At 40.7% G+C, this 27,505-nt stretch overlaps 1 protein-coding gene across 6 annotated transcripts in view; it reads left to right on the forward strand.

Annotated features, from left to right (window-relative positions):
• The window catches only part of LOC124261114 (5-hydroxytryptamine receptor 4-like), an 83,691-nt gene extending 71,380 nt beyond the window's left edge, over window positions 1-12,311 (forward strand). For 2 of the 6 annotated variants that reach the window (XM_046695431.1, XM_046695432.1), the window contains exon 2: window positions 11,167-12,311. In XM_046695431.1, the coding sequence (XP_046551387.1) occupies window positions 11,196-12,224 (1,029 nt within the window). In that variant the 5' untranslated portion in view covers window positions 11,167-11,195 and the 3' untranslated portion in view covers window positions 12,225-12,311. The other 4 variants (XM_046695435.1, XM_046695436.1, XM_046695434.1 and 1 more) reach the window with 4 other exon arrangements.
• Window positions 12,312-27,505: the final 15,194 nt, after the last annotated feature.

Here is a 27,505-nt window from a genome sequence, read left to right on the forward strand (position 1 = left end):
AGCGACATTTTGATATTTCTGGGTGTTCTGATAGTATTACAATAGTAATACTCATCAAATATAATGACACAGAAGTCTAGACAAGCGATTAATTTATACCATAATCAGATACTCTCCTCTACGACAGGTTTGGCGTGTTTCTTATCATCGCGCGTCGCGGATTAAACACAATTGTCCTAAATGAAACCTAGTCATTTTATTCTGCTGTTAATACCGGGTAATGAGGCTTTATAACGTGTAACACTGCTACCGATTTTTAATTTCGAATCTTCCATCCGGTTGATGAGGATGAAGATCAAGAGAGAATAATGCCGTTATACCTTGCTGAAGTGCTTGAAGATATTAAACCCTTATCGATTTAGTCTCTAACCATCAGTTCTTAATGCATTAGCCTATGGGAAAGGTTAAGCGTCAAATTAATGTATTAAATATTTCATGTAATGATCTATGATCGGTGTTCATTGTCTATTTTCATGACACTATCAAGCGTCTTTTATTTTTTTAATTATTACTTCATTATATCTTTTCTTTTCAAATTTGAAATTACCCCCAAAAGAATGTGCGCAGATCGATTGCGCTGATCGATGCTCATGCTGTTGCTCACCGGATTGTCTGGTCCAGACTCGACTATTTACAGACCGCCGCCATATATCTGGAATATTGCTGAGTGTGGCGTAAAACTAAACTCTCTCACTCACTCTTGTTGGTTCGCTATTACCTGCATTAGACCTGAGTAGTACAAGTTGGCACGCAAGCATGCACACGGACACACATAGGCACGCACACGCACATACATAGGCACGCGCGCACATACATATGCATGTATTTCAGCACAGTCCTCTTTAAGACACGCAACAGAGCGCTGGAGATCTAATGTTACAAGAGTCCTCACAAGACGTCATCGAGTCGATCTATAATCCGTTCGCAGTGAAAAAGTACCGATGAATTTCACTTTAAACAAAACAGCAAATCAAATAAAGTGAAATTTGATTGCGAATCCTCATAACTTTACCTTGCCAATTTAACATTAAAATCTCAGAATTTTATTCAGCTAAGGATAAAAGTTGTTTAACAAACGATCAAAGTTTCAAATCGCTATTATTGGTTTGTATTACAAGGAGGTATGCACATTAAATGAAACCTTGAGAACAAGAATGGTTGGTTTCTACGGTAGTCTAAGTTAACGCTCATCACGTACCGCACGTGCATTTGTTTCACTGTTCCAACTACTGCGCGTACCCCCTTGTAATACAAACCAATAATAGCGATTTGAAACTATGATCGTTTGTTAAACAACTTTTATCCTAAGCTGAATAAAATTCTGAAATTTAAAAGTTCAATTGGCAAGGTGAAATTATGAGGATTCGCAATCTCCATTTCATTTTATTTGATTTACTTTTTTAGTTTAAAGTGAAATTCATCGGTATGTTTTCACTGCAAACAGACTATAAATGTTTGCATGCAAAATGCTGAATGACTTACAATGGCAAGTCACATGAATACGTCAAGGGCGAATTCCCTCTCTGCATCTCTGTGTGGTCTCTTTCAACATGTATTTCCTGAAATAAACAAATACAGTTCTCCACTTATGCCATTTACGAAGGCTTTGTCTTTGACAGATCTACTCAGAATTACCACTACCTTCATCCACCAAGACAGACCCACAAAGACCAAACAGACCTACACAGACCTATACAGGCCCACAAATACCTGAAAGATCAAATTACCTACACAGTCCTACACAGACCCACACAGACCAATCCTGGCCAACACAGCTCTGCTGAGACAAACACAGACCTTCAAAAACCAACAGAGACCTACGCAGATGAACACATTCCTATATAGACCAACACAGACCAGCATTGACCAGTGCTTGAGAGCACAGACCCACCGTCAGACAGCCCAACACAGCTCTGCACATACCAACACAAACCTCACAAATCAACATAGACCTATGCAGACCAACACAGATCTACACAGACCAATACAGACCAATGCAACACTGACCCACACTTAGTCCACCACGGCTCTGTACCTTCTCAAATCAAAACAGACCTATGCAGACCAACACAGATCAAAACTGGACAACACTGACTCTGTCAGACAGTCCAATACAGCTCTGCACAGACCAACACAGACCTTCACAAATGAACAGAGACCTATGCAGACCAACACAGTTTTATACAAACCAACATTGACCAATGCTTGAGAACACAGACCCACAGTTAGACAGGCCAACACACCTCTGCTCAGATCATTATGAACCTTCAAAAAATCAACAGAGACCTACGCAGACCAACACAGACCTACACTATCCATCTTTCAGACAACTTTGGAATCCAGCCGTACATCAGATTTAAACATCGACTCTAAATACCAAACACTCCGAGTATAGATGGCGTTTGACTTGAAGATTACGAGGTCAGACCCAGTTTCTTTTGAAGAAAGGACTTAAACACTATTAACTTGACATCTTTACGCTCCACCGTGGAGTCATGGAGCACAATTATAACCTCGCTGACTGAAATGTCAGCCAGCTCCCATATATAACTCTCCTGGACAATTTAAGACCCCTGGTGCCAGCGAAGCGTCCGTTGTTGTACAATTTTGCATGTTTAAAGAGGAGGCTTCTATTTCCAATTAAAGAGGGTGGGATGTTGCAGTGCCACGTGCGAGGTATTCTGTCTCCAGTAAGTGTCTTAGTTAGATCGAAAGTTTTATGTTTTGAAGTACAAGACTCGGTCTATAGTGCGGTCAATGACGCGTTTGATGTTTCAAAGCAATGGCTGATTGTTTCTGTTTATTGGAAGCTAAGTAAAAGCTTCTGGATAAAATACATGTAATTTCATCACGCGGACCTAGAAATTTGGGCTTTGGTGGTCGTGGCCTCTCCACAATGCTAGCATAGCAATGAGACAGTTTTAAGTCTGTTGTAGGGTCATTGACATTCCTCATTTTAGATGTTTCAATGAACGGGCATGGATACTCTACAAGTACAAAGCAGCCTTCCATGGCTACGACTTTTGTTGTGCCCGTGGGGTGGGGGTGGGGAGTGGGGGTGGCGCAGTTCTCTGAGGTGTCCGAATGAGTGAGTTTAGTTTTACGCCGCTTTTAGCAATATTCCAGCAATATCATGGCGGGGGACACCAGAAATGGGCTTCACACATTGTGCCCATGTGGGGAATCGAACCCGGGTTTTCGGTGTGACGAGCGAACGCTTTAACCACTAGGCTACCCCACCGTCCCGGCTACAATAAATCTTACTGGTGACACAAGTAAAAAAATTATTAGTAGGAGTTTTTTGTCATGTAAAAGGGACGCGTTGCTCTCTCTCTTTGACCAAAATTCGACAAATATGCAAATTAATGTTTTGGTCCTAAATACGTACTAATTTTTCACTAGTTGGTCCTTTCGCCCATTCAGAAGTTCAGATCCCACCAAGTTTAGGCTACTTTAGACTAACATCTAGTCTCTGAAATAAAAATAGTTTACAGAAAGTAACGGTTCCTAAAATATAATCATAAAATCGAATAAAAAGGAACCCAAAGACCATGTAGAGAATATATCCCAGATCTTCGGCGTGTCGTGCGAACGCTTAACCACTCGGCTATCCCTCCGTCCCTCTGAAGTGTCGGAATTCGACGTGTAGTGTCCGTTAGCAGGCCAGAAGCTGGTTATTCCGTGTTCGACTCCCGTTCTACTCTTAATTTTGTTTCTTGGTTTGTCAACACGACTTATGGTCCATTTTGTAAACATGTGTGGGAAATTAGAAATTCCCTGTATAAGGAACATTTATTGAACGTTCGAACAACGCACTAATTTTTTATTTATTTTTTTATTTATTTTTTTATAAAAATGGTATTTTACTTTATGTGGAAGCCGCGTTGGGTAAGTGGGTTAGATCGCTTACTTCGTGTGCTGGGATTAGTTGCCCCACTCTGAGAGTGTTGATTCGAATATAAAATCCCGATTTGGACTGGACAAATAGTATAAGAAGCTGGACTTTACTGATTGAGTGAGTGAGTTTAGTTTTACGCCGCACTCAGCAATATTCCAGCTGTATGGCGGCGGTCTGTATATAATCGAGTCTAGACCAAACAATCCGGTGATCAACAGCATGAGCATCGATCTGTGCAATTGGGAACCAATGACATGTGTCAACCAAGTCAGCGAGTCTGACCACCCGATCCCGTGTTAGTCGCCTCTTACGATAAGCATGGGTTACTGAAGATCAATATTCTAACCAGGACCTTCACGGGTATGAGACTGTACTGAGAAAAAGTACTCCTAGATATAATAGATGTTGTATTTTATATCCATACGTTCGTTTTCATTTTCGTCAAAAAATTAATTCAGTTAAACGATTAAGACGATAAAATTTACATATTTGAAATAGGACAATATGACGAAACACGACATAGAAAACAGTCGCGTTTCATTATCACAGTACCCGTCATAAATATGTTCCCACCGAACAAGAAATGACACAAAATCAATCATCCAGATACCAGCGTTGACGCTGCAGGATATCTACACCGATTATATCCACATTTCTTAGCGATCTACCATACATAACTATCATTTTGTCATTTCCTATGAGAGACATCAGTTTCAGCATTGCCCCAACACCTTTAATGACAACTGTGGGCCGCAAAGCTCTAAGTATCTCACTATGAATAAACAGTAGCCTAGTGGCTCTCCGATAGTGGGAGATCCAGGCGTATCGACGTTCGCCATACAATCAGCTGGTTCCTCAATCCCATCCGTGCAATTAATGGCAGTTATATTACTCCCGGTTTGGATTGGACGGATTTTATAAGATTGACACGGGGTACAATAGCACGGGGGCACTAGCTCGGTCGATCATGGTGACAATAGGCCATATTGTTGCCTACCAAAATTTGCGCTGGCCCAAGAACACGTATCTCCCTTGTGGCTGAATAAGCTTATTTTCCAATTATTCATTTCCCTGTTAGAGAATTGATCCCGTGCGACCAGCGACCTATGTTCTCGGTCCCACCGGTAAAAATAGGGGCTTGTAATCTATGAGTTGTAAGTACTTAAGATGCCAAGGTCAAATTGAAACTGCTGAAAGGTTATTGTGGAGGGGAAGAAGTTGTTGAGGAGCGCGAGGGTTAAAAGAACATTTATTTCAGCAAGAGGCTGACTTTGACATTGAATTTCTGTGGTTTTCAGTTGTTAAAATGAACATTTGAGGAGGGAAGCTTTTTTAACGAAAACATGAGAATTAGATTAATTGTAGAAACTTTGTCGACGCTTGTTATCAACGGCTGTTTGTGTTTATTTGTTCGCGTCAATATTGCATATTTTTTCTTTAATACGATTTGTTTAAATGTTTCTAAGTGTTCGAGGTGAAAGTTGTTCAACTTGACAATTCACATTTTCAATCATTTTAAATTATTGAATGTACATTAGCACGTATAAAAATGTAACAGAACTACTTTGAATTTGGGAAATATCGACGTTGAGTGTGCGTGGTGTTGACAAAAGGATTCTGGCACGTCTGTTAAGTAAGTGAGTTCAGTTTTTAGAAATATTCCAGCGATATCACGCGGGGACAACAGAAATGGAACCCGGATCTTTGGCGCGACGAGCGAACGCTTTAACCACTAGGCTACCCCGCTGCCCCGTAGTAAATAAGCAACTCTGGCCCACAAATTGTGGTGTCTGAGACAAATTAATTATCTACAATCAACCTAATTATGATACAGTAAATAGACAAATATATCCGGGTGTATGTCCGTGGTTCTCGAGTCGCACAAAACATAAAAGAATTTTAAAACAGCATCGTGCTCTGGGAAAGAAAAGAAAAAAATATAATCCGAATCATCGCTCTGATTAATAAGAAATAAAATGCCGATAAGGGAAAAAACATTCACCTATGTTCAATGTTCAAAACTGAATTTACGAGAAATGGTGATATATTTTAATGTGAGTATCATGCTTCTGTTTTGGACCTTCCCGAATTTCTGTTTTCAGTCAAGTAACGTTTCGACAACTTTTGTAATGTTTAGGTCAAATCCAGTTTTGTATTCTGTATTTTGGTTTTGGTTTGGTTTGTTGTCTTGCGCCGTACTCAGCAATTCAGCAACATTCCAGCTATATGGTGGCGGTCTGTAAATAATCGAGTCAATCCAGTGATTAACAGCATGAGCATCAATCTACGCAACTGGGATACGATGACATGTGTCAGCAAGTCATCGAGTCTGACCATCCGATTCCGTTTGTCACCTCTTACGACAAGCATGGATTTCTGAAGAGCACATTCTTACCCGGATCTTCACGGGTCTATTCCTCATTTTGCCCTGCAGAATTCAAAACAGCTCTTCTTATAATTTAACTTTTTGGTGTTTTAGTTCTCAGCAACGCTTTTGGTGTTTAGAAACACAGAAACCCCCAAACCACCCCCACCTCACACCCTAAAAATTAAATACACCAAAAAACAAAACGAAACGGTATAAACAACGCTGTATTGACTTAATCGCCAGTTTGTGAGTCGTCTTTTTAAATATCTCAGTGTATGACAGACAACCTGAGCTGGTCACGCCGAAGAGCACGTTCGATTGCCCACATGGGTGCAACGTTCTGGCGTCCCCCGCCGTCTACTAGAATATTGCTAAATGTGACGTAAAACCGAACTCACTCAACCAAATGTTGTAGTCTGTGGTTTTCGAGCGACCTCTCCTGTAAAGCTGGACAAGAGGGAGATGATCAAACTCTATAATATGGATAGCCTCATGAAGTGCACCTGATAGCATGGAACGGAACCAATTATCCCACAGAAACAGCGTATCGTATTGAACCGACACAATCTGTAGTCATCTCGTCACAAATGAACTGATACCAGATCACTTTCCGCTTTAATTTCTGCTTCCTACTTTAACATCTCCAATCTAACAACAGCCCTTAGCAACCATTGTGTTGGTGAGACTTGACACTACCAATCACGGTACCACGTGATCTGACAAGGTGGGGTCTATCAATTACTGGGTTTCGTTTCGTTCGGAAAGTATTGTTTTGGCAAATAATGAAATCCATTCACTCGGTATTTTTGTAGATTAGCAACACGCGCGGTCAGTGACCTCAACAAACTGGCTCAATGTTGTTTTTCTCGTGCCGCTTTTATCCAAAGACGGTTGGGGAAAATAGTGACACTGATCTACCCTATCTGTTAAAGATGCAAATGCCTTTCGTCCTTAATTAATACCTCAGACGTGTGTTTTGGTGAACCAATATAATAAACTGGTTGGTGATCTTAATTGTGTCGCGATGTTATATCTGGGATTACACTTTCTCAGTAAAGTACAGATTCTACAACTTCTGTTGGGTTGTGTCCCATCCGGGATTCGAACCCATACTCTTAGAGTCAGACACCCATTCGCCAGCACACAAGAGAAATTGTAATCTCAAATCTGACATATGTTATATTAGACCACTTTCTCAATGGAGAACCAATGAATGACATGCTTACTGTCGACCAATCGTATTCTATGATACATCGGCCAGTCGCAGTCTTCGCGTTCAGACTGGCGGAAGAGCAGGGCCCCGTTTCACAAAGCTATCGTAGCGCCGACTGTCGTACCTCCTATACTGGGCCGATATTTTCGAAGCTCTCTTACCACTAAGATAGTCGTAAGTTAATGTTAATGTATGGCACTTACGGCTATCGTAGCGCAAAGAGAGCTTCGAAAACCTAGGCCCTGTAACATAGACGTGAAACATGATCCTGATGGTTTCAGGAATCGCAATTCGCTGTGCAGGGGCCAACTTCACTAAGCGATCGTAGTGCTACGCCTGTCGTACGTCTATGTTAAAGTATGGGAGTTACGATCACCTTAGCGCTACGATCGCTTTGTGAAACGGGACCCAGGAGAATAAAAGGTAATACATGTAGAACGCATTTTTATGATCCACGTACCAACCCAGATGAATCTCAAAAAATCCATTTTGTCAACCGACCATTTTTCAGCTCACCTTATTGAAAGTTTCGTGAGCATATGTCGTGGCGTAAGGGTCCGTAAGCCGTGGTGTGGTGCCTCTTTAAAGGGTCTTCTCTTCGTAAATTGTTGCACACGTACCAATGTAATCGGAAACGTTATATGCTTGTTAGAAGTAATGAGAACACTCAAATATGATAGTTTTTGGTTTTAGTCCGATTTCATTTTGGCAGCCAAATTGAAATTTTGAGTTCCCATGTCCATTGCTCCGCCATCTTGTTTAAACGTGAAGAAATATGGTACACTTGGATTTTTTCAGTATTCGAAATAAAAAAAAATATGTAACGTGCATCACGTGATATTAAAACATGCATAATCCTTTATCCTTTAACCAATGTGCTATAAAAGGGTTTTTCTCTGCCTTAATACACCGAGGAAGCATATCCAGGTGGGGGCGCTGGGGTAGCCTAGTGGTTAAAGCGTTGGCTCGTCACGCCGAAGATCCGGGTTCGATTCCCCACATGGGTACAGTGTGTGAAGCCAATTTCTGGTGTCCCCTGCCGTGATATTGCTGGAATATTGCTAAAAGCGGCGTGACGAGCGAACGCTTTAACCACTAGGGTACCCCATCGCCCCGTAAGTTTTGGAAGAAACTTTGAATATGACGCATCACATATATTGGTACGTTCGATGAAATATTCTTAGATGACGAAAAATATGCTATATCATGTTTGGAATATTCAAGCATTGCATGGACGAAAACGTCAAACCAAACACATTATGATTCAAATGCTTATTGGTAATTTATCATGTTTTATTAAAAATCTTTAAGTCTAATATCCCGCCGAATTCATGTTTACGTTTTGTCATGGGCACATCTCATTATGATATGTTGCTAGGCAACGGCGTTGATTAAGGCAGAATTTTCAACACCGCTGATCCCTATGTAAAACTGATCATACATTTATTTCTGTCATTTTACAAAATACTTTTCACAAGGGTGAGACAGCCTCGTAAATCAGTAATAAAATGGAAAAGAATTTTCTAAAATAGTTCAACATGCACAGTATCACTCGTCCTTGAGCACAGACATATTCACAAATATTAAAAATACGACCTAGGGTGGAATTTAGCTCATACATTTAATAGTCAGACATGTACACAAATATTAGACAGATCTTAATGTATGGAAATATTTTCGTACAAAATCTGAAAACTTCCAAACATGAGGCTTCTCCATCAATAAAGCGACGTCCTATTAACACCGTGTTAAGTGATCGGGCGTGAAAATCGACTGACATAGCCAGGTTTATGGTTAACGCTAGAGAAGGCTCCTTGAAAGTGCTAAGAAATCCTTGTAATTCAATTTGGAACAGTCTGTCCGCTCCTAGGGGCTTAACCATACAGCTTTTGATTTCCTAACGCCCATAGTTTTTCGACGTACGTGAAGGAACGGACCGCAGGTCTTAGTGTGTGACGCTTGTAGTGATATGAAACTATTGACCTAACGGTGAATATCCGTCTGGAGATATTAGCAGATCAATACGGAAATGGCCTTAATCGTTTCTAAAGAAAGCGGAAATCACTTCAAGACAACTGGAATATCTTAATGTGATTGGATCATTACAGTTTGTAAAATATGATTGATTGAATCGCCAGCGAGATACTGTAGACAGTGATTTGTAAACACGATTTTTTCCAATTGATCAAGGGTCAAAATCCGTATTTATACGTTCGACCTTTATCCTGTTTGATCTGATTGACAGATGATCATCATGAAATTTTAATGAAGTATTGATTGTTGTGATGAAGTAACAGATTCAAGTTTTCTTGGATCAATAATAATACGCATGTTGGCTGGAACTAATATTTATTCTTGTTTCTGGTGGTTTTGGGTGATCTAACGACGTAAACATAAGCGTTGTATCACGGGATCGTTCAGGGTCCCGACCCACAAAGCGTTCGTAACGTTACGACCTATCGTAGGTTATCATAAGCTTACGAATGTTGTAGCGCTACGAACGTTTTGAAATTGGATGTTAGCATGTGTGATTAAACTGATTAGACATGCTCGTCCTTCGTCGGGTATTTCAGTTCGAAAAATGACCGAACGCAAAGACGGAAACGCATTCGTGATTACTAAAGGATCCCATTCGTGACCACCCGCAATCTCATTAAGATCTATTCTCTCCGATACGATTCTTCCACGCGTGAGGACCAGTCTAAGTAAACTTAGTCTCAGTACTATTCGTTACACTCCTCTACTCAGTATAGTAGGGTAACGAATAATACTGAGGCTAAGTTTACTTAGACTGGCGTGGGGACGAGAGCCGGAGGGGTAGCATAGTGGTTAAAGCGTTCGCTCGTCACCTATCGATTCCCTACATGAGTACAATGTGTTAAGAACGTTTCCGTGATATTGCTGGAATATTGCAAAAACATTCACTCACTCACTCACACACGAGCGCTTTCTGTATTTCGGAAACGAATAAAATAGGAGAATTCTGTATAGAAAATAATAAAACCGCGCTAGTATGGTGTTGTTATTTTATGGTCATGTTCTTAGTGGGGCTGATGGGTAGCCTAGTGGTTAAAGCGTTCCCTCATCACGCCGAATACACGGGTTCGACGCTATTGGAACACGATGACATGTGTCAATCAAGCCAGCGAGTCTGACCACCTGATCCCGTTAGTCGCCTCTAACAAGCATGGGTTGCTGAAGACGGTAGACTAGACAAAACGTTACTGAACACCTTAAGGTGCGTTATGGTGATAATAAACCCGCCATCTGCATTTCTCGAACTACAGATAACACGACATTTAACGTCCCTCGATTATCCATTGCTGCGAATAGATGCAAAATTGCTGTTGCGGCGTGAATCAATATCCACCCACTCGATTAACCAGTGTATTTCAGAATTGACGTCAGTGCCACGATCTCACCAATGACTGATAAAGCCTACCGTCCGTCAGGAGTGCGCTGTGATTGGACGGTTATTGTTAGTGACGTTTAATTCTATTTTTAACCATAATGAAGTTATGGCTGTGGCTGAGTTAACTGTATTAATCATAAACGAAGGGAGATGCATTTCACTAGATATGTGAGAATAGTGAATTTCTTTAGAATTGTGTTTTTAATGTTCAACCCCGTTCATTTCATGCAAGAATCTCCAGCATTATAATAACAAACATTCTGTTTTATTTTCAGATTTGTTTCCTATGATATGACGGACCGAGATGGCGAACCTTACATTCGACTGTGATGAAGTTCTTGCCAAGCATCCAGGTGCATTGCCTCCACTACAAGATGGCCTGAAGCAGTTTGTTTGGATTTTACTGGCGCTTCTGCCACTCTTGACTTTAATCGGGAACGGAGTTGTGATTCTTTCCGTTGCTAGGTTCCGATACCTCAGAACCAAAGCCAACGCCTTTGTCGTGTCTCTCGCTGTAGCGGATATATGTGTAGCTTTGCTAATCGTGCCCTTTCGTGCTGTGGAGCTTGGTAACGACCATATATGGCCGCTGGGCGAGACCTTCTGTGACATCGTCAACGTCTTCGACTGCGTTTTCTCCACTGCATCGATCCTAAACCTGTCCTGTCTAGCCTGCGATAGATATCTAGCAATCAGTCGCCCTTTCCTGCATGTTAAAATTCGACATAAGACGACCGTTGTGATGATTCTTTCCTGTTGGATCATCCCCATCTTGGCGTTTGTGGTGCCAATAATGTGGCATTGGAACCTGAGTGGAGTGGAACATCTCAGTTACTGCTTCACCAAGGTGGAGAAAGGATGCCCTCTTCTCATGAACAAACCCTACTCGGTATTCTCAACCCTAGTGTCGTTCTACGTACCTACTATCTTCATGGCTGTGTGTTATTCTAGGATTTTCGCCGCGGCGAGACGTCACGCGAGAAACTTACAAACTCTCGCCCACCGAGACGCAGAGTTCAAGGACGAAGGTCGCCTGCAGCAGGAAACCAAAGCTGCAAAGACTCTTGGCATCGTCATGGGATGCTTCTGTGTCTGCTGGTTCCCTTTCATCCTCATCAACACGGCGGATCCATTCCTGGATTTCACGCTGCCAAATTTGGCGAAACTTATTGCCATGTGGCTGGGATATTTGAACAGCACGATGAATCCTATATTGTTTTATGTATTCAGTCGCCAGTTCAAGATGGCGTATAAACAATTGTTTATGTGTTGTAAAATCCGGAGGGATATGTTTACAGGTTTGGCCCGGAGCAGTCAGCAGACTGTCATTTGAGATTCTACCAACGGGATCGGGTGGTTAGGCTCGCTGACTTGGTTGACAAATGACATCATATCCCAATTGCGTAGATCGATGCTGATGCTGTTGATCACTGTCTGGTCCAGACTCGATTAGTCACAGACCGCCGCCATATAGCTGGAATATTGCTCAGTGCGACGTTAAACAACGAACAGGCCAACAAACCGGCGTAAAACTCTACTCACTCACTCACTCACTCACTCACTCACTCACTCACTCACAAAGGATTCTTGATTTCGTTTGTGGGCTTTTCCCAAAAATATAGTCCATTTAGGGATTTCTTCTCACACCAAGCGGACATGCCGTGATATAACTGGAAATAATGTTCAAAGCGGTCTGGAACCGAAATCATTCACTCAATCACAGAGTGAGTGAGTATGGTTTTTCGCTGGTTTTAGCAATATTTCAGCAAACTCACGGTGGGAGACACCAGAAATGGGCTGCACACAATGTACCAATGTGGGGAATCGAACCCGGGTCTTTGACGTGACGAGAGAACCCCTTTAACCACACACACGCACGCACGCACGCACGCACGAAATTCAGAGACACTGTGTACGTTTCTCGTAAACGTCTGACACCTGCTTCAGGCTTTCCTAACACATTAATCTTACACACATCAACTGAAATACTGTTCCGCATTAACTGAAATACTGTTGGAAGCGGTATTAAACCGAACTCACTCACTCACTCACTCACTCACTCCAGGCCTATATTGCACGCATGTAAAAATCTGGAAACCAACTAATTATGGCCAGATACAAAAATATTATTGTTTCTCATAACCTTTTAAAAAAATATGGGCGTGCGGATTTTAGTTTTACAATTTATTTTATTTAATTTTTTGTCCCAAACCCCTTGATTTCTGTGGACATTTACACCTTTTCTCTGATAGAAATTTAAAACTTAAAAGTGTGAGAATTCAGTCACATTTCGAGCGTCAAAGTTGCATTTTATCTTATGTAAAAAATATATTTTAAAAATTAGGGTCGGTCGGTAATGAGAAACAAGAATATTTTTATATATGGCCTGACAAAACGCCTTATAAAAGTAATTGTTTACGTGACTGTGGATTTACAATGAGGTAAAGAATTCCTTGAACATTTGTGACTGCTATGGCTGTTATAGCATTGTAACCATGGTTACCCTGTAAAGAATTACAGAGTGTACATAGTTGTATACTAAGACAACTATGAAGTATATATTTGATACAATATATGTGACGTCATGACATTGTGATGCATGTTGTAACAATGTATGGATGTGAAAGCGTATTCCAACGTGACATATATGTTCATATAAATTTGATAATTATTGAAAATATTTGTTTTCCTTTTATTAGTAAGAACAAGGTAGAAGTGAAACTACAGACGTGAAAACAAATCGCAGTGAAAGAACAGCTGCAGCGAAACCATCACATCGTAATATCACTACAGCTGCAATGTGACCATCAGATCGGAGTGAAACTACAGCTGCAATGTGACCGTCAGATCGGAGTGAAACTACAGCTGCAATGTGACCGTCAGATCGGAGTGAAACTACAGCTGCAATGTGACCGTCAGATCGGAGTGAAACTACAGCTGCCATGTGACCATCAGATCAGAGTGAAAAACTACAGCTGCAATGTGACCGTCAGATCGGAGTGAAACTACAGCTGCAATGTGACCGTGAACTACTGTCTGCTGCCATGTGACCATCAGATCAGAAGCTACAGCTGCCATGTGACCATCAGATCGGAGTGAAACTACAGCTGCCATGTGACCGTCAGAACAGAGTGAAACTACAGCTGCCATGTGACCGTCAGATCGGAGTGAAACTACAGCTGTCATGTGACCGTCAGATCGGCCATGTGAATCTAAACTACAGCTGCCATGTGACCGTCAGATCGAATTGTCAGATCGGAGTGAACTACTACAGCTGCAATGCCATGACCGTCAGATCGGAATGTGAAACTAATGTGACCGTCAGATCGGAGTGAACTGCACAGCTGCCATGTGACCGTCAGATCAGATCAGAATGTGACCGTCACAGCTGCTGCCATGTGACCAGATCAGAAACTACAGCTGCAATGTGACCGTCAGATCGGAGTGAAACTACAGGTGAAATGTGACCATCGAAGTGAACGATAGATTATATCCGAGTATTTGTTTCTTCAGTGTTATGGATGGTTATAGGGTATAAGGATTTAAGCGTAAACAATCCTGTGTAACATTCGTCAATGACACACTTTGACTTAAATTTAAAACCTTTTAAGTACTATTGTGCATGCATTTTCTTCGACGATTTCAAAGAACACCAAACAGCCCATGTTCAAAAGTTGTTTGAGCTTGGTTACAATATGTAACGTCTTAGTAAAATCTCAAACGTGGACATGGTGAACATTTTCAACTTGTCGGAGAAGTGACGAGAATTATTTCTCTTTTCCCTATTTTGACTGGTACAGTACGTCCTGTTTGTTCTGGCGACCATTTGATTTGCCTTTGCAAGTATTTGTGATGATGGGACAGGACACGTTCTTCTAACCTAGTGGTTTCAATACTAGTTGCAGGTGATTGATTAACAAGTGCTTGTGGCACAGTCTCAATCGTCCTGGAGTATGTTTTTAGCAGAAGATTTCATGATCTGCAATTGGTTTATGCAGTTTTACGTGTTATTAATTCAGTGAAACAATTCGCCCTGGACATACGATGTCATATCTTCTTCCAGTAGTTATCACTTCAAGGGAAAATACACTTCGTTCCTGTGATTTCTGTTTTTGTAAACTTTGAAAGATGTTATTAAAAATTGGCATTACATTTGTTCAGGACACCATCATGCTCAGTGGACAAATATGTTCTTTCGTAAAACATGAGGACGTAGTTTATTTCCCATATTTTTCTGGAACAACCACAAGGACTTTTAATGTTCATTCACGGGGAAAGAGATCTTATTTTTTCTAAGTATTACTTATTAAAATAACTTTAATTGGAGAGAAAATGAAAATGACAACACTACTGGAAAAGGCATTCAGTGAAGACAACTTGGGTGCGTTGTAGATAGCCAATCAAGTGATTTACAGTGATTTCACCGCGAACAGAATCGCACCAATCGCTGGCCAAGGTTGCGTCGTTCTCAAACCAAAATGGCGGTTGATGGAAATTTGAGTTTGTCAAGAATGTTTCACTGGAACTGGACAAAGGCAGCTTACATCTCAGCATCTTCATTACAGTCATCAATAGTCATCAATTCATCAGCACGTCATAGAGATTCTTCTGTTACGTTCTTCATTAAGGCAAGGCAAGCAAAGGGTGACTTCGCCGCCATTTTGGATGAGCGTTCAAGCGCTTCGAGCTGTTGCAAGTCCTGGACAAGCGATTAATTTGCTAACTCACAACGATTGATGACTTGCACCACGTGGTGAACTGCTAAAATACACACCTATTGCAAATACCGGAAGGTTATTACACGCAATATTCTTCCCTTATATACTCTTCAAATAAAGAAACGCACAGGAGATAATAACAATGCTGATTTTTCTAATCCATGAAACATTCAATACAAATTGTTTTGATTGAACGATGTTAGTTGCACGATCGTGAAGTGCACAAACGCAACCGTTATATACTTAGATTTATATGCATATTTATTTATAATATTGCACGCAACTGAAGTAAATTAACAGCAGAGTACACTTATAAATTGTGATAGTTACTTACCTTTACTGACAATGACTATATTTCTTTGTTGTTTAAGCCACACTTAGCATTGTTCAAGCTGTATGGTGGCGGGCCATAAATAATCGAGTTCAGACCAGACAATCCAGTGATTGACATAATGAGCATCGATCTGCGCAATTGGGATACGGCATATTCAACAACCAAGTCGGGGAGCCTGGCCACCCGATCCCGTTAGCCATCTATTACGACAAGTTTGTATAACCTAGATGTTTACGGGTAGCAATGCCTATAACGTGACAATCCTCCACACCCGACGTAATATAATCAACAGTGACGTCATAAATGGATGACGTCACACGGTAATATCGCTACACTGAACCGCTGTGACACCATGTGGCTCAATTCAACACAACCTGCATTGTTATTTATGTACACGCGTGTGTTGTGAGTGTGTATGTGTGTGTTTTGTGAGCAGCCCACGTGTATGTTTTGTGACTGTGCGTGTAGCGTCAGATCGTTTCTTCAATTTCGGGGCTACGGGTTTGAAATTCAACCAATGGTAAGAAACTTAAAATTTCTCGATTCCCCACATGGGTGCAGTGTGTGAAGCCCATTTCTGGTGTCCCCCGCCGTGATATTGCTATAAACGCGGAAATAAAACCCATACTTAAGCTACTATCTCACTTGGCTGTCGCAATTTAGCGGCGTACCATTTCCTCCTAATGGTACTCCATTTTTCAAACCCAACTCACTCACTCACTCACTCTAACGATTGAAACATATCAACAATGAAATACTCTCTGATACCCACTGCGAATGCTATACTCCGTAATCTATTAACGACTGAAATACTCTCCAACTCATATTTAAGCTAGTATCTCAGTTGGCTGTAAAACGCAATTTATTGAACACAATAAATATTTATTTTAGGTGTAACCATTTCAAGTCTAATGGTACTGGGATTTTTTCAGATGGGAGTGAGATCTTAAAAAGAATACTAAATAAATATATAAATCCAAAGTTTCCAGGATCGATTGGCATTTAATATTTTTTTTAAATCAGTTTACAGCACAAAGTGTCATTGTAAAACGAATGACAATATCATAACTCAGAATATACCTCATGAAGTATATTCACAGTCTAACGCTGTTGTATCAAACGCACGGTTGTCTCGAAGTGAAAACATGGTCCGTGTGTATTATTTATCAATCACATTGTGGCTGTGTCGAACTTCGGATAACTCGAGGCATTTAAGTAGGTCATATCAACTTCGACACATATATTCGGAGATGGTGAAATGAAGAAAGCAAGCAATAGCTATTTGATGACGATGTTTTCGATACATGCATGATAGCCACAGGCCCTCGTGTCTTTGTGAGGATTAAAGATTTAAAAATATATAAAAACATTGATATCACCCACGACTCGAAATGCTTCACAGTACAATATAATACATGTACTATCATGACCTTGTTATGATAAATATTGTACTGTGAAACATTTCGATTCGGGGGTCACCTAAAAACATGTTAATCTTTAATCCTCGCAGAGACACGAGGGCCTGTGATGATAGCTGGGTTTGGGGCTTGCAGTATTTCAGCAACTGTTTTCAACCCAATAACATTTAATAAGGTTTTGATGACGTTTTGGTGACTATGTTTGTACAATTGTACGAAACATACAACATTAGATAATATATTAAAGGACAACTGTAATATCACTGATACTTCCATTGATAAAGACCTGGGGTGATCATCACATATTACCCATTCCATCAAGGGTGTGGTTTCTTTGTCTTCGTCTGGGGATATCGCGACAATCACTGCGCGTTTTAATTTTTGATTCAGGCAGATCGCCTATACATTCATATTGTCTACTGTGTGTTAAAAGGACTCTCCTACACGGACTCTCCGGAAGAGTCGACTAACAGGATTGGGTGGTCAGGCTCACTGATTTGGTTATCACATATCATCGTATGTCAGTTGCGTACATAGATGCCCATGTTGTTTGTCACCGGATTGTCTGGTTCAGACTCGATTATTTACAGGCCGCTGCAATAGCTGGAATATTGCTGAGTGCGGCGTTAACCAACCAACAAACAAAATCATTGATGTTGAGAGAATGTGACGTCATTCCTTTTGGATCTGGGAAGTTTAAATCTACTACTAATCCGCTTTGGGAAGAGCTGTGTCCACGTGCGGTCACATATCTACTTGTTGGGGACCCGCGAAGATCCGGGATAGAATTGACCTTCAGCAACCCATGCTTGTCGTAAGAGGCGACTAACGGGATCGGGTAGTCAGTCTCGCTGACTTAGTTGACACGTCATCGTATCCCCAATTGCGTAGACCGATGCTCCTGCTGTTGATCACTGGATTGTCTGGTTCATACTCGATTATTCACAGGCCGCCGAAATAAAGCTGAAATATTGCTGAGTGCGGCGTAAAACTAAACTCACTCACTCTACTTGTCGCGGGTTCGAATCCTTCCCAGTAATTATTCTTGGTCGGTGTTCATTCGTTTCACTGAAGAAGCAAAATACTAAAACCTTTATCACGCAGGCATTTCTCCCACATTTAGCACTTACTCCGTGTAAATAATGTTCAAAGTGGCGATAAACCCAGATTACTCGAACTTAAGACATTATGGCATCTCTAGCTAAGACATAAAATGTTACATTTACTCCTTATAGTTTAAAAGCCCTAACAAACTGTATTTTCAAAATTGTTTTTCTTGTAACGAAAATAACGACCACTTTCATCATCGATTTTTATTTTTCTCTTCCTTTATATTTATGTTTTAAACAATTCGAACTTCACATTACAGCACATTTCTAGCTCAAGACAGCACAGTCCCTAGACATATTCTCCTTCGTGATGATGGCAATGGTGAAGGTGAATAGAGATCTCGACATAAAAAAGGTCTATCTGTTGCAAACACATAAATTTTTCAACAGTTATAAATAATTCTTTCGAATTTTCAGTGAAACTGTTTTGCATGATATGAAATAAAACTCATGTAAAAACTATCTCAGTTCTGGAAAATGAAAAATCATTCAATAACGAGACGAAAAAAAGCAGCTATGAGACGTTTGAAATTATTTCCTGTTTCATTGATGCCGACAAAAAATCTATCAAACGTCTCTGAGCAAAGCCATAAAAAAGATTAGACACAAAACGTGTTCCGAAGAAGAAGGTTTAAAAAAAGCAACCTCAGTAATTTTTAAAGGCGGATTTACACTATCCTGAGTCGCCTACAAAAGTACAAACCCCTGTTCATCGGCACATACATCTTTGGTAATTGTTCTTGGACGGCGCACTCAGCAATATTATAGCTTTATGAAAGTGGTCTGGATCAGACAATCCAGTGATTGAAACAATGAGCGTCGATTTTCGCAATTGGGATACGATGGCATGCATCAACAAAACCATCGAGTCTGACCACCCGATCAGTTTCTGAAGACAATTGGTTCATGGGGACCCATTCAAATCCGGATATTCACCGGGTGGGTTATCTGACGACTTCTATCTTTCCAAATTATGCAGTCCTTTGGAATGGCAAGATCCTTACACTTCCTTGTCCTTTCATAAAACAAAACATCCCTAACTGAAATATAACAACTTCACAACAACAAACCGAATAATGCGTGTTTGTCTGTTGTTGTTTTTACAAGACAAACAATGAATGAAAAATGCGTGGTTGATGGTATGAGGACTGTCGTATGGGGCTATGACAGCAATCAGCCAAGTCAATTATAGCTACCCGGAATGTCAATAGGGTGGATACCGTAGAAGCAGATACAGGGGTTGTCTCTCAAAACCCCTACAGCCCAGATAATATGTAGAAAAATATAACATAAAAACATTTAATATGTTATGACATTATGATATTTGATTAAGTTTATTAAACCTCAAGTTTAATGTTATTTAATTTTTTGTTAAAATATTTTTGTTATCCTCCATTAAAACCATTATCTCAAACTCCTAGCTTGGTTATTGCTCATTAATATCATTCTCTTAACTTCTAAATGTTTGGACAGGTCCATTGTATGAAATAGGTAGCAGGCAGGAGATTAGCAGTGCACTGGTCCTTGAACTCTGTTGTTATAAGCTGTAGCGTTTTTAGGAGGTTACCGATACAGATGGTGTTGCTGTCCATACTTCAATGTGTCGGTTGGTTGTGCCACATTGTCCAGCTACAACACGGTGGCCTCAACATGTTCGGATCTGGACCAGACAAACCCGTGGTTGATAACATGACCAACAGCCCACGATACGATGGATACGATGGCACACGATCATACGTCACCTTGCTTCCCAACCCATGGATCCACGCCTTCAGTCGACTTTTGTGACAAGCCTTTGTTTCTTGCTATGTTTGCTGTCTTCTGAACGGTGCTTGATTGGTTTGTTGCTTAACGCCGCACTTAGCAAGATCACATTTACATGACGGTCACCTGTAAATGATCGAGTCTGGACCAGACAATCCAGTGACTGACATCATGAGCATCGATGTACGCAATTGGGAACCGATGACATGTGTCAACCAAGTCAGCGGGCCTGACCACCCGATCCCGGTATTTCGCCTCTTAGGGCAAGCGTGGTTTGCTGAAGACAAATTCTAACCCGGATCTTCAAGGTGCTTGTGACAAGCGCGAGGTTGGTGTGACTGATTCTGCTTCGGAATTCAAAGTGTGCCTGCGTATGTGTTCAACGTGAGCGGCACAGAAACAGTGTAGTCAATATCACTCTCGATTGTTGAGAGCCGCACAGATGTGAACCGCAGCTTTAGGTTACACAAATCCGAAGGTTGTAAGAGTTACTTCCTTTGAATCTTACCATCGCAACATTCCGCAAAACACGATTACAAATGATTGCCAAAATCATGCATTCTTCGTTTATTTCACCCCATTCCAGAAACTGCTTGGCTTGAGTCACCCCACTTCTACGTCACACGTCAAGGTTTTCACAGGGATTTGTAACGCAAAACACTTGCAGCAAGGTAGATAGATATACTGTCACTGACGGGGTCTTAGCACATGCCTGTTTGGGGAATTTCAAGCCCCTGTGAACGTTTCCCACATGTGTTTGTTAACAATCGTCAGATTTTGTCCCGTCCAACAACGTCTAAATAACAAAACAGAACCATCTAATTCGAGTATGTTCAATATTTAACTGAATGAGTCGCATGTATGTACATCTATTGCTTGCTCGTTAACCGGAAGGTCTTGGTGTGTGATATCCTTAAACAAATAACGCTCAAACCAGACGTAAACACTATATTTCCCAAAGCACATATACAACAGATGTACCAAACAAAACCAAGATAAACTGTTGATATCCATGATTGTTAGTATTCAGAGATAACTTGATATAACCACTATAAATATGTACAACATTATGCACAAATGTGAACCTTCACATGTATTATGTAGCGGCATTAATATAAGCCCATTTAGGCTTGTTTGCCAATCCTTTTCTTTTTTCTCGAATAGACTAAAATATGTTTAAACTGTAACAGATGTATATAACCTACCTTCAAAAATATAAGGGCGGTGGGGTAGCCTAGTGGTTAAAGCGTTGGCTCGTCACGCCGAAGACCCGGGTTCGATTCCCCACATGGGCACAATGTGTTAAGCCCATTTCTGGTGTCCCCCCGCCGTGATATTGCTGGAATATTGCTAAATTCGGCGTAAAACTAAACACAGTCAGTCAGTCAGTCAAAAATATAAATGAAATGTTTCTTTGATAAATATATTCGTAAATTAACAAACGCACTGTTGGGAGAATCTTGGGCAAGCGTTTCTTCAGACCATTTTTAGACTGAAGAGGAACACAGCTTCTTTCTAGCAATAGATGCGACATTTCGGTGTAACAACGTTATCAAGCAATGATACACAACATTATGCACAAGGAGAAATATATACATGAGGGTATTAGAGTTTATACAATTGAAGAGGTTGATGTACAGTATGTTGACATAAGGAGGCTTGTTGTGATTACAGATATGATTGAAGCCAGCTGGACAAAGGATGGGGAAGGAGGGTTATTCTTGGTAAGCCTTGATTGGTTGATCGTGAGCTGAAGGGATGAATAACCTTGAGCTCTGTTAATTGTCGGGTTGAGTCGTTTGATGTTGATTGCCTCTAAGAGATTTCGTATCTTGTAATCTAACCGTTAGCTGCTGTTGTTCCAAAGGATGGTATGGTTCGGGTGGGCTTGGGTGTGGTCGGAAATGGGTGATTTGGAGTCTTTTTTCCTTCCAGATGTCTGAAATTCCTTGATTCTCAGGTTTAGGGGGCGGGACGTTTCCCCTATGTAGGAGGGTATGGTGTAGTCCGTGGCTAATGGCGTCGTCACGTCGCGTAGACATCGCCTGAAGGGTCTTCTTTGCTGCTTGTAGCTGGTTTACAGTTCGCTTGTAGAATATGCTAATTTGAATTGCCTCTCTGGAACATAACATCTATGATGGCTTGCTTCTAGAATTTTAATGTCTATTGCAACAGTGTGATACTTAAACATTCTGTCTGTCGGTGTCTGTCAGGGAGCACGAGCCACCATCAAGGTCCACAAAGATCCTATCAAAACCAGTCCCCTAGTCTGTTCCAGAAACACGGTCAACTACAATACCGCCAAGCATCTCGCCCGCCTTCTCGCCCCACTAGGTAAATCTGCTAAATCCTTTATTTCTGACTCCACGGAATTCTGCAACAAGATCAGCACCCAGCCAGGCAAACTAATCCGTTATGATGTTATAAGCGGCGTAAAACCCGACTCACTACAGCACAAAGGACGCAAGGTGCCAACACTGGAATATTTTGGAGGAACATGTCCAACAGTCCCAGAAACAATTTGACATTAGGAGAATCCGAAAATCGGAAACTTTGCAATACATCTATTTTAGAGTAGCACCATCGCCCAGAGACGTAGATCCTTCCAACATCACCACCAAAGTGAGAGAGTCAAGATGGCTGACTTTTGAGATGCCATGTGACTTTGTTCTGGCGATGTGATAAAGTGCTATGACTCTGGGGAGTTGGGAGAGTCAATATATAAAATTGAGACAGGAAAACGCATCGATTCATTTGGCCACGCCCCTGTGAGATTTGCGTTACTGGAATGAGTGCACTGGTTCCAAGTTGGCATCTCGATCCTGTCAAGAAGAGTCTGGATTTCGATCCTTTGACCTGAGTAACAGTTAAAAAAGTTTTACGGGGCATAAATAATTCGCTTTGAACAATTTTATATGTTAACGGTCCATGCACTTGCCAATCCGTTTTAAGCCAATACATGACAAAAACCTTGTTTGATAACTGTGGTTGTGGTTGTCCTTAACCCTGAACAGCTGCAGGCCCAAAGGACCCAGAACCATAAAAAGTTGTGGGTCTTGATCAGAATGTGTAGGCCCTATATTTTAACATAGAAATAATACTCTTAGTTGTTGGGGTTGAAAGGACTGTCGGTCTTATGGACCTGCAGAAAACAAAAGCTGTGGGTCCGAGTGGTTTCAGTCGGCTTCGGGTCTCAGGACAGACATTAATTGGGAACGGAATTTTAGAAATACATGTGTGTACCAATCCTATGGTCTTTTAAGTGCAAAGGTCTTTTATCTTTTTGTGTGCAAAAAAGTATTAATTTTACATATTCATTAGGTCACACCACATGTCTGCAGTAGAGATATCATATTTACATCGTTCTTTTTTTAGAAGACTCTAAAATTATGAGAGTTTAGTGATTGCTGACCCTGACTGGACACATTCATAATTGAGTGAGTGCTTACTTACAGAAGAATTGATAATTGAGCAATATCACGGCGGGGGGATACCAGACATGGGCTTCACTCGTTGTACCGATGTGGGGAAACCAACACAGGTCTCCGACGTGACGAGGCTATCCAACCGCAATATGAAATACAAATACTTTGAGTTTGTGCTTCGGATACGGAAAATATAACAGTTGAGTGGCGAATTTCTGAAACATGCTACAGTATCACTTCGGTGTTTCCTAACGCATCTGACGAAGCGGTGGCGAGGCCTAGTGGTTTCAGCATTTGCCCCGAAGACCCGACCGGGTTCGATTCCCACGCGGGTAAAATGTATGAATCACAAAATTGTCCCTCTTCGTGATACTGCCAAAGGCAACATAAAACCATATCCACTCAGATATTATCATTATCCATAAACTAAAATCATGTGGGATAGATGGGAAGTTACTGAAATGGTTTGGAAGTTATTTGCAAAATAGAGTGCAAAGAGTAGTTATCCAAGGTTACAAATCAGAATTAAAACCGATAATAGCCGGAGTGCCCCAAGGATCAGTCCTTGGACCTCTTTTATTCTTAATATACATAAACGACATAGTTGATGGAATCGAAAGTAATATAAGCCTATTCGCAGACGACACATCACTCTATGTAATAATTGACGATCCCCATACGAGTGCATTTATTCTTAACTCAGATTTAGACAGAATATCTAAATGGGCGGAAACCTGGCAAGTAAAATTTAATCCAAACAAAACTGAAACTATCAAGTTTTCACACAAAACGAAACCTTCTACGAAACCTCCCCTCTCGATGACTGGTACACCTATAAATGAAGTGCAGATTCATAAACACCTAGGCATTATTTTTCAGGAAAACCTCCTCTGGCATTCCCACATTAATGAAATGATAAGGAAAATTAGCCCTATGATTAATTGCCTTCGTAGTTTTAAATGTAGACTATCACGCAAAACTCTCGAAACAATGTATAAATCCTTTATCTTACCTCTATTTGACTATTGCTGTCATCTCTGGGACAATTGTACAAACGAACAGTCCTTGTCACTAGAAAACCTTCACTTAGATGCCTTACTCACAATATGCGGTGCAGTTAGAGGTACAAGCCATGCGAAACTATATCATGAGACAAACCTGACTTCCTTATCGAAACGGAGATAAACTTCTAAATTAACATTATTTTACAAAATGGTAAACCATATGGTTCCTGACTATCTTTGTGATTTTGCTCCAGGGAATGTTTCTGATAACAGTAACTACAATCTTAGGAATAATGAAAATTATCAGACTATAAGATGCAAATCTACTAATTATGCCAAATCGTTTTTGCCCGATACAATTAAACTGTGGAATGACCTACCTACAAATGCTACAAACGCTTCCTCTGTTGGACAGTTTAAGAATTCAATCACACCACAAGTTAATACCAACACAATGTTCGATCTAAATTTTGGTAGTCGATTTTGTCAAATAATACACTGTCGCCTTAGATTGGGATGCAGTGACTTAAACAGTGATAAGTATAATCGTTTCATTCCTGATAATGCTTCTTGTTCCTGCTCACAAGATTATGAGGATGTATTCCACTATTTTTTTCATGTGTCCTAAATATAATACCATTCGATACGAATCGTATTTCTATGTGAAAGGTTTCTCCCTGCGGGATGTGCTAAATGGCAATAACTCAGTATCTCATCAGACGAATATGGATATTCTACGGTCAGTCCATCAATTCATTATTACATCAAAACCTTTTGATTCATAAAGTTTTGTAGCTTCTCTTATTTTTTTATTTGTATCAACTGGCCACGAAACAAAACCAAGATAAATTGTTGATATCCATGATTGTTATTATTCAGAGATAACTTGTTATAACCACTATAAATATGTATTATGCACAAATGTGAACCTTCACATGTATGGTTTAAACATATTTTTATTCCGTCAATGCAGAAACATGGATAGACGAACAAGCCTAGTGGCTTATATAAACGCCGCTCCAGTACACGGTTCCAATATAGCTGGATACATATTTGAAATACACGGACAAGAAAAGAATAATATCGAGACAAAAGTACACTCAGAAAAATGATTGAATAATAAATATTTGGTTATGGTGTTGGTTGTGCCTAGTAACGAAAGAGCTGCCGCAGAAAATCAAGTTATATAAATCTTGTCTTGCATTGAATATAGATGTATATGTAGAGATGATAATCACTGGAAGCGCTTACTTTTAGAAATGAACTGGTGTAATGAGTTGAGAATGTCACAATTTGTTGAGTTATCCAATGCGCCGTTACCGTATAAGGTAGTTTTCACATCGTATCCTTGAATATAAAAATACACCGTTGTTCTTAAATTTTGATAGTTCCGACATGTAAAAAGGTAGTGAATGACGTCTTCGTTATAATGACCACATGAACACTTAGCTGTTTCTGATATATGTCGATAATATCTGTCTGCGTTCAGATCACTACAGCCGAGCTTGAGGCGACAATGGATGATTTGACAAAATCTAGTCCCAAAATTTAAATCAAAGTAGTTGTCAGTTTCTGTTGGATTTGGAGCGGCATTAATATAAGCCATTTAGGCGTGTCTGCCAATCCTTTTCTTTCTTCTTGAATAGAATAAAATATGTTTAAACCATATCCTCTCAGACATTTCATATGTGTTAAAACACTCACACTCTAGGCTACCGGATTCCAACACATCGACAGACGCTATGGTATCTTTCCACATGTGTTAAAACACTCACACTCTAGGCTACCGGATTCCAACACATCGACAGACTCTATGGTATCTTTCCACATGTGTTAAAACACTCACACTCTAGGCTACCGGATTCCAACACATCGACAGACTCTATGGTATCTTTCCAGCTAGAACAACAGCAACGAAATAATTTCCTTTGAATTCTTTTATTCACACATCAACGATAACCATCAACAATGTTAACAAATAGCACGTGCCTTGACATAAGGCTTCAATATCATAAGTGTCCATAATGAAAGTCGTCTACACGGCAGTGACAATCACAGACTTCTTCCTGGGAACATGGACGGGGGAGGAAGCGTCAAAGGATGAATCCAATATGGCGGCCATCTTCTCTCTCAGTTCGGCATACCTTTGCACAAACAAACGATCCTTTTCTCTGAGTGTGACAGTCTTTCGTTTCAAGATGGCGCTTGTCTTCTGGGCACTGGTCATCTTGGCTTTCCTCTTGGCGGCCTTGCAGTGGTTGGATATCACCCTCTTCCGGACGATCTCCAGTCTGGGGCTGGAATAAACGGGGATGTCGACGTAGAGTTCTTGTTCCAGCCTCCGCAGCATATCACATCGGCACTTGCTGTTTGGTCGTCTGACAGGAGTAGATCTGATGGTCTTGGCGTTCTTGGTAGGGGCTGCTGTTGAATAGGAATTGAACGCTTGAATCTTGGCACGAACTGGTGTGAACATGTACTCCATTGTCGGTTTTTTTCTTGAAAATTGAATTGAGAACAAATATGTCACTGAGGCTGACTTGGCAACTGTGGAAGACGTCAGAGTGTGAATACAGTTCTGTCATCGTGTGCCGGGTATATATGCCGGTGACGTCACTCAGTGTCACAACTGAGGCCTCTTGATTGATGAACTCGTTTCATCTCTGAGCGCATTCAACACGTGTTTTGAGAGTCCAGTTAATCTTCTTAAAGATGTGATTGCCATGTTTGAGCGAAGCCCATCATATGCTCTACAAACATCACGTGCTGTACAAACATGAAGGACGGATCAATTTCTTGTTTGTACAAAGTGAATGTTTGTTTAATATCCAGACAATATAAT

The sequence above is a fragment of the Haliotis rubra genome, unplaced genomic scaffold (genome assembly GCF_003918875.1).
Source record: "Haliotis rubra isolate DU_JTF1 unplaced genomic scaffold, ASM391887v1 Scf79, whole genome shotgun sequence".
Classification (NCBI taxonomy): Eukaryota; Metazoa; Mollusca; class Gastropoda; order Lepetellida; family Haliotidae; genus Haliotis; species Haliotis rubra.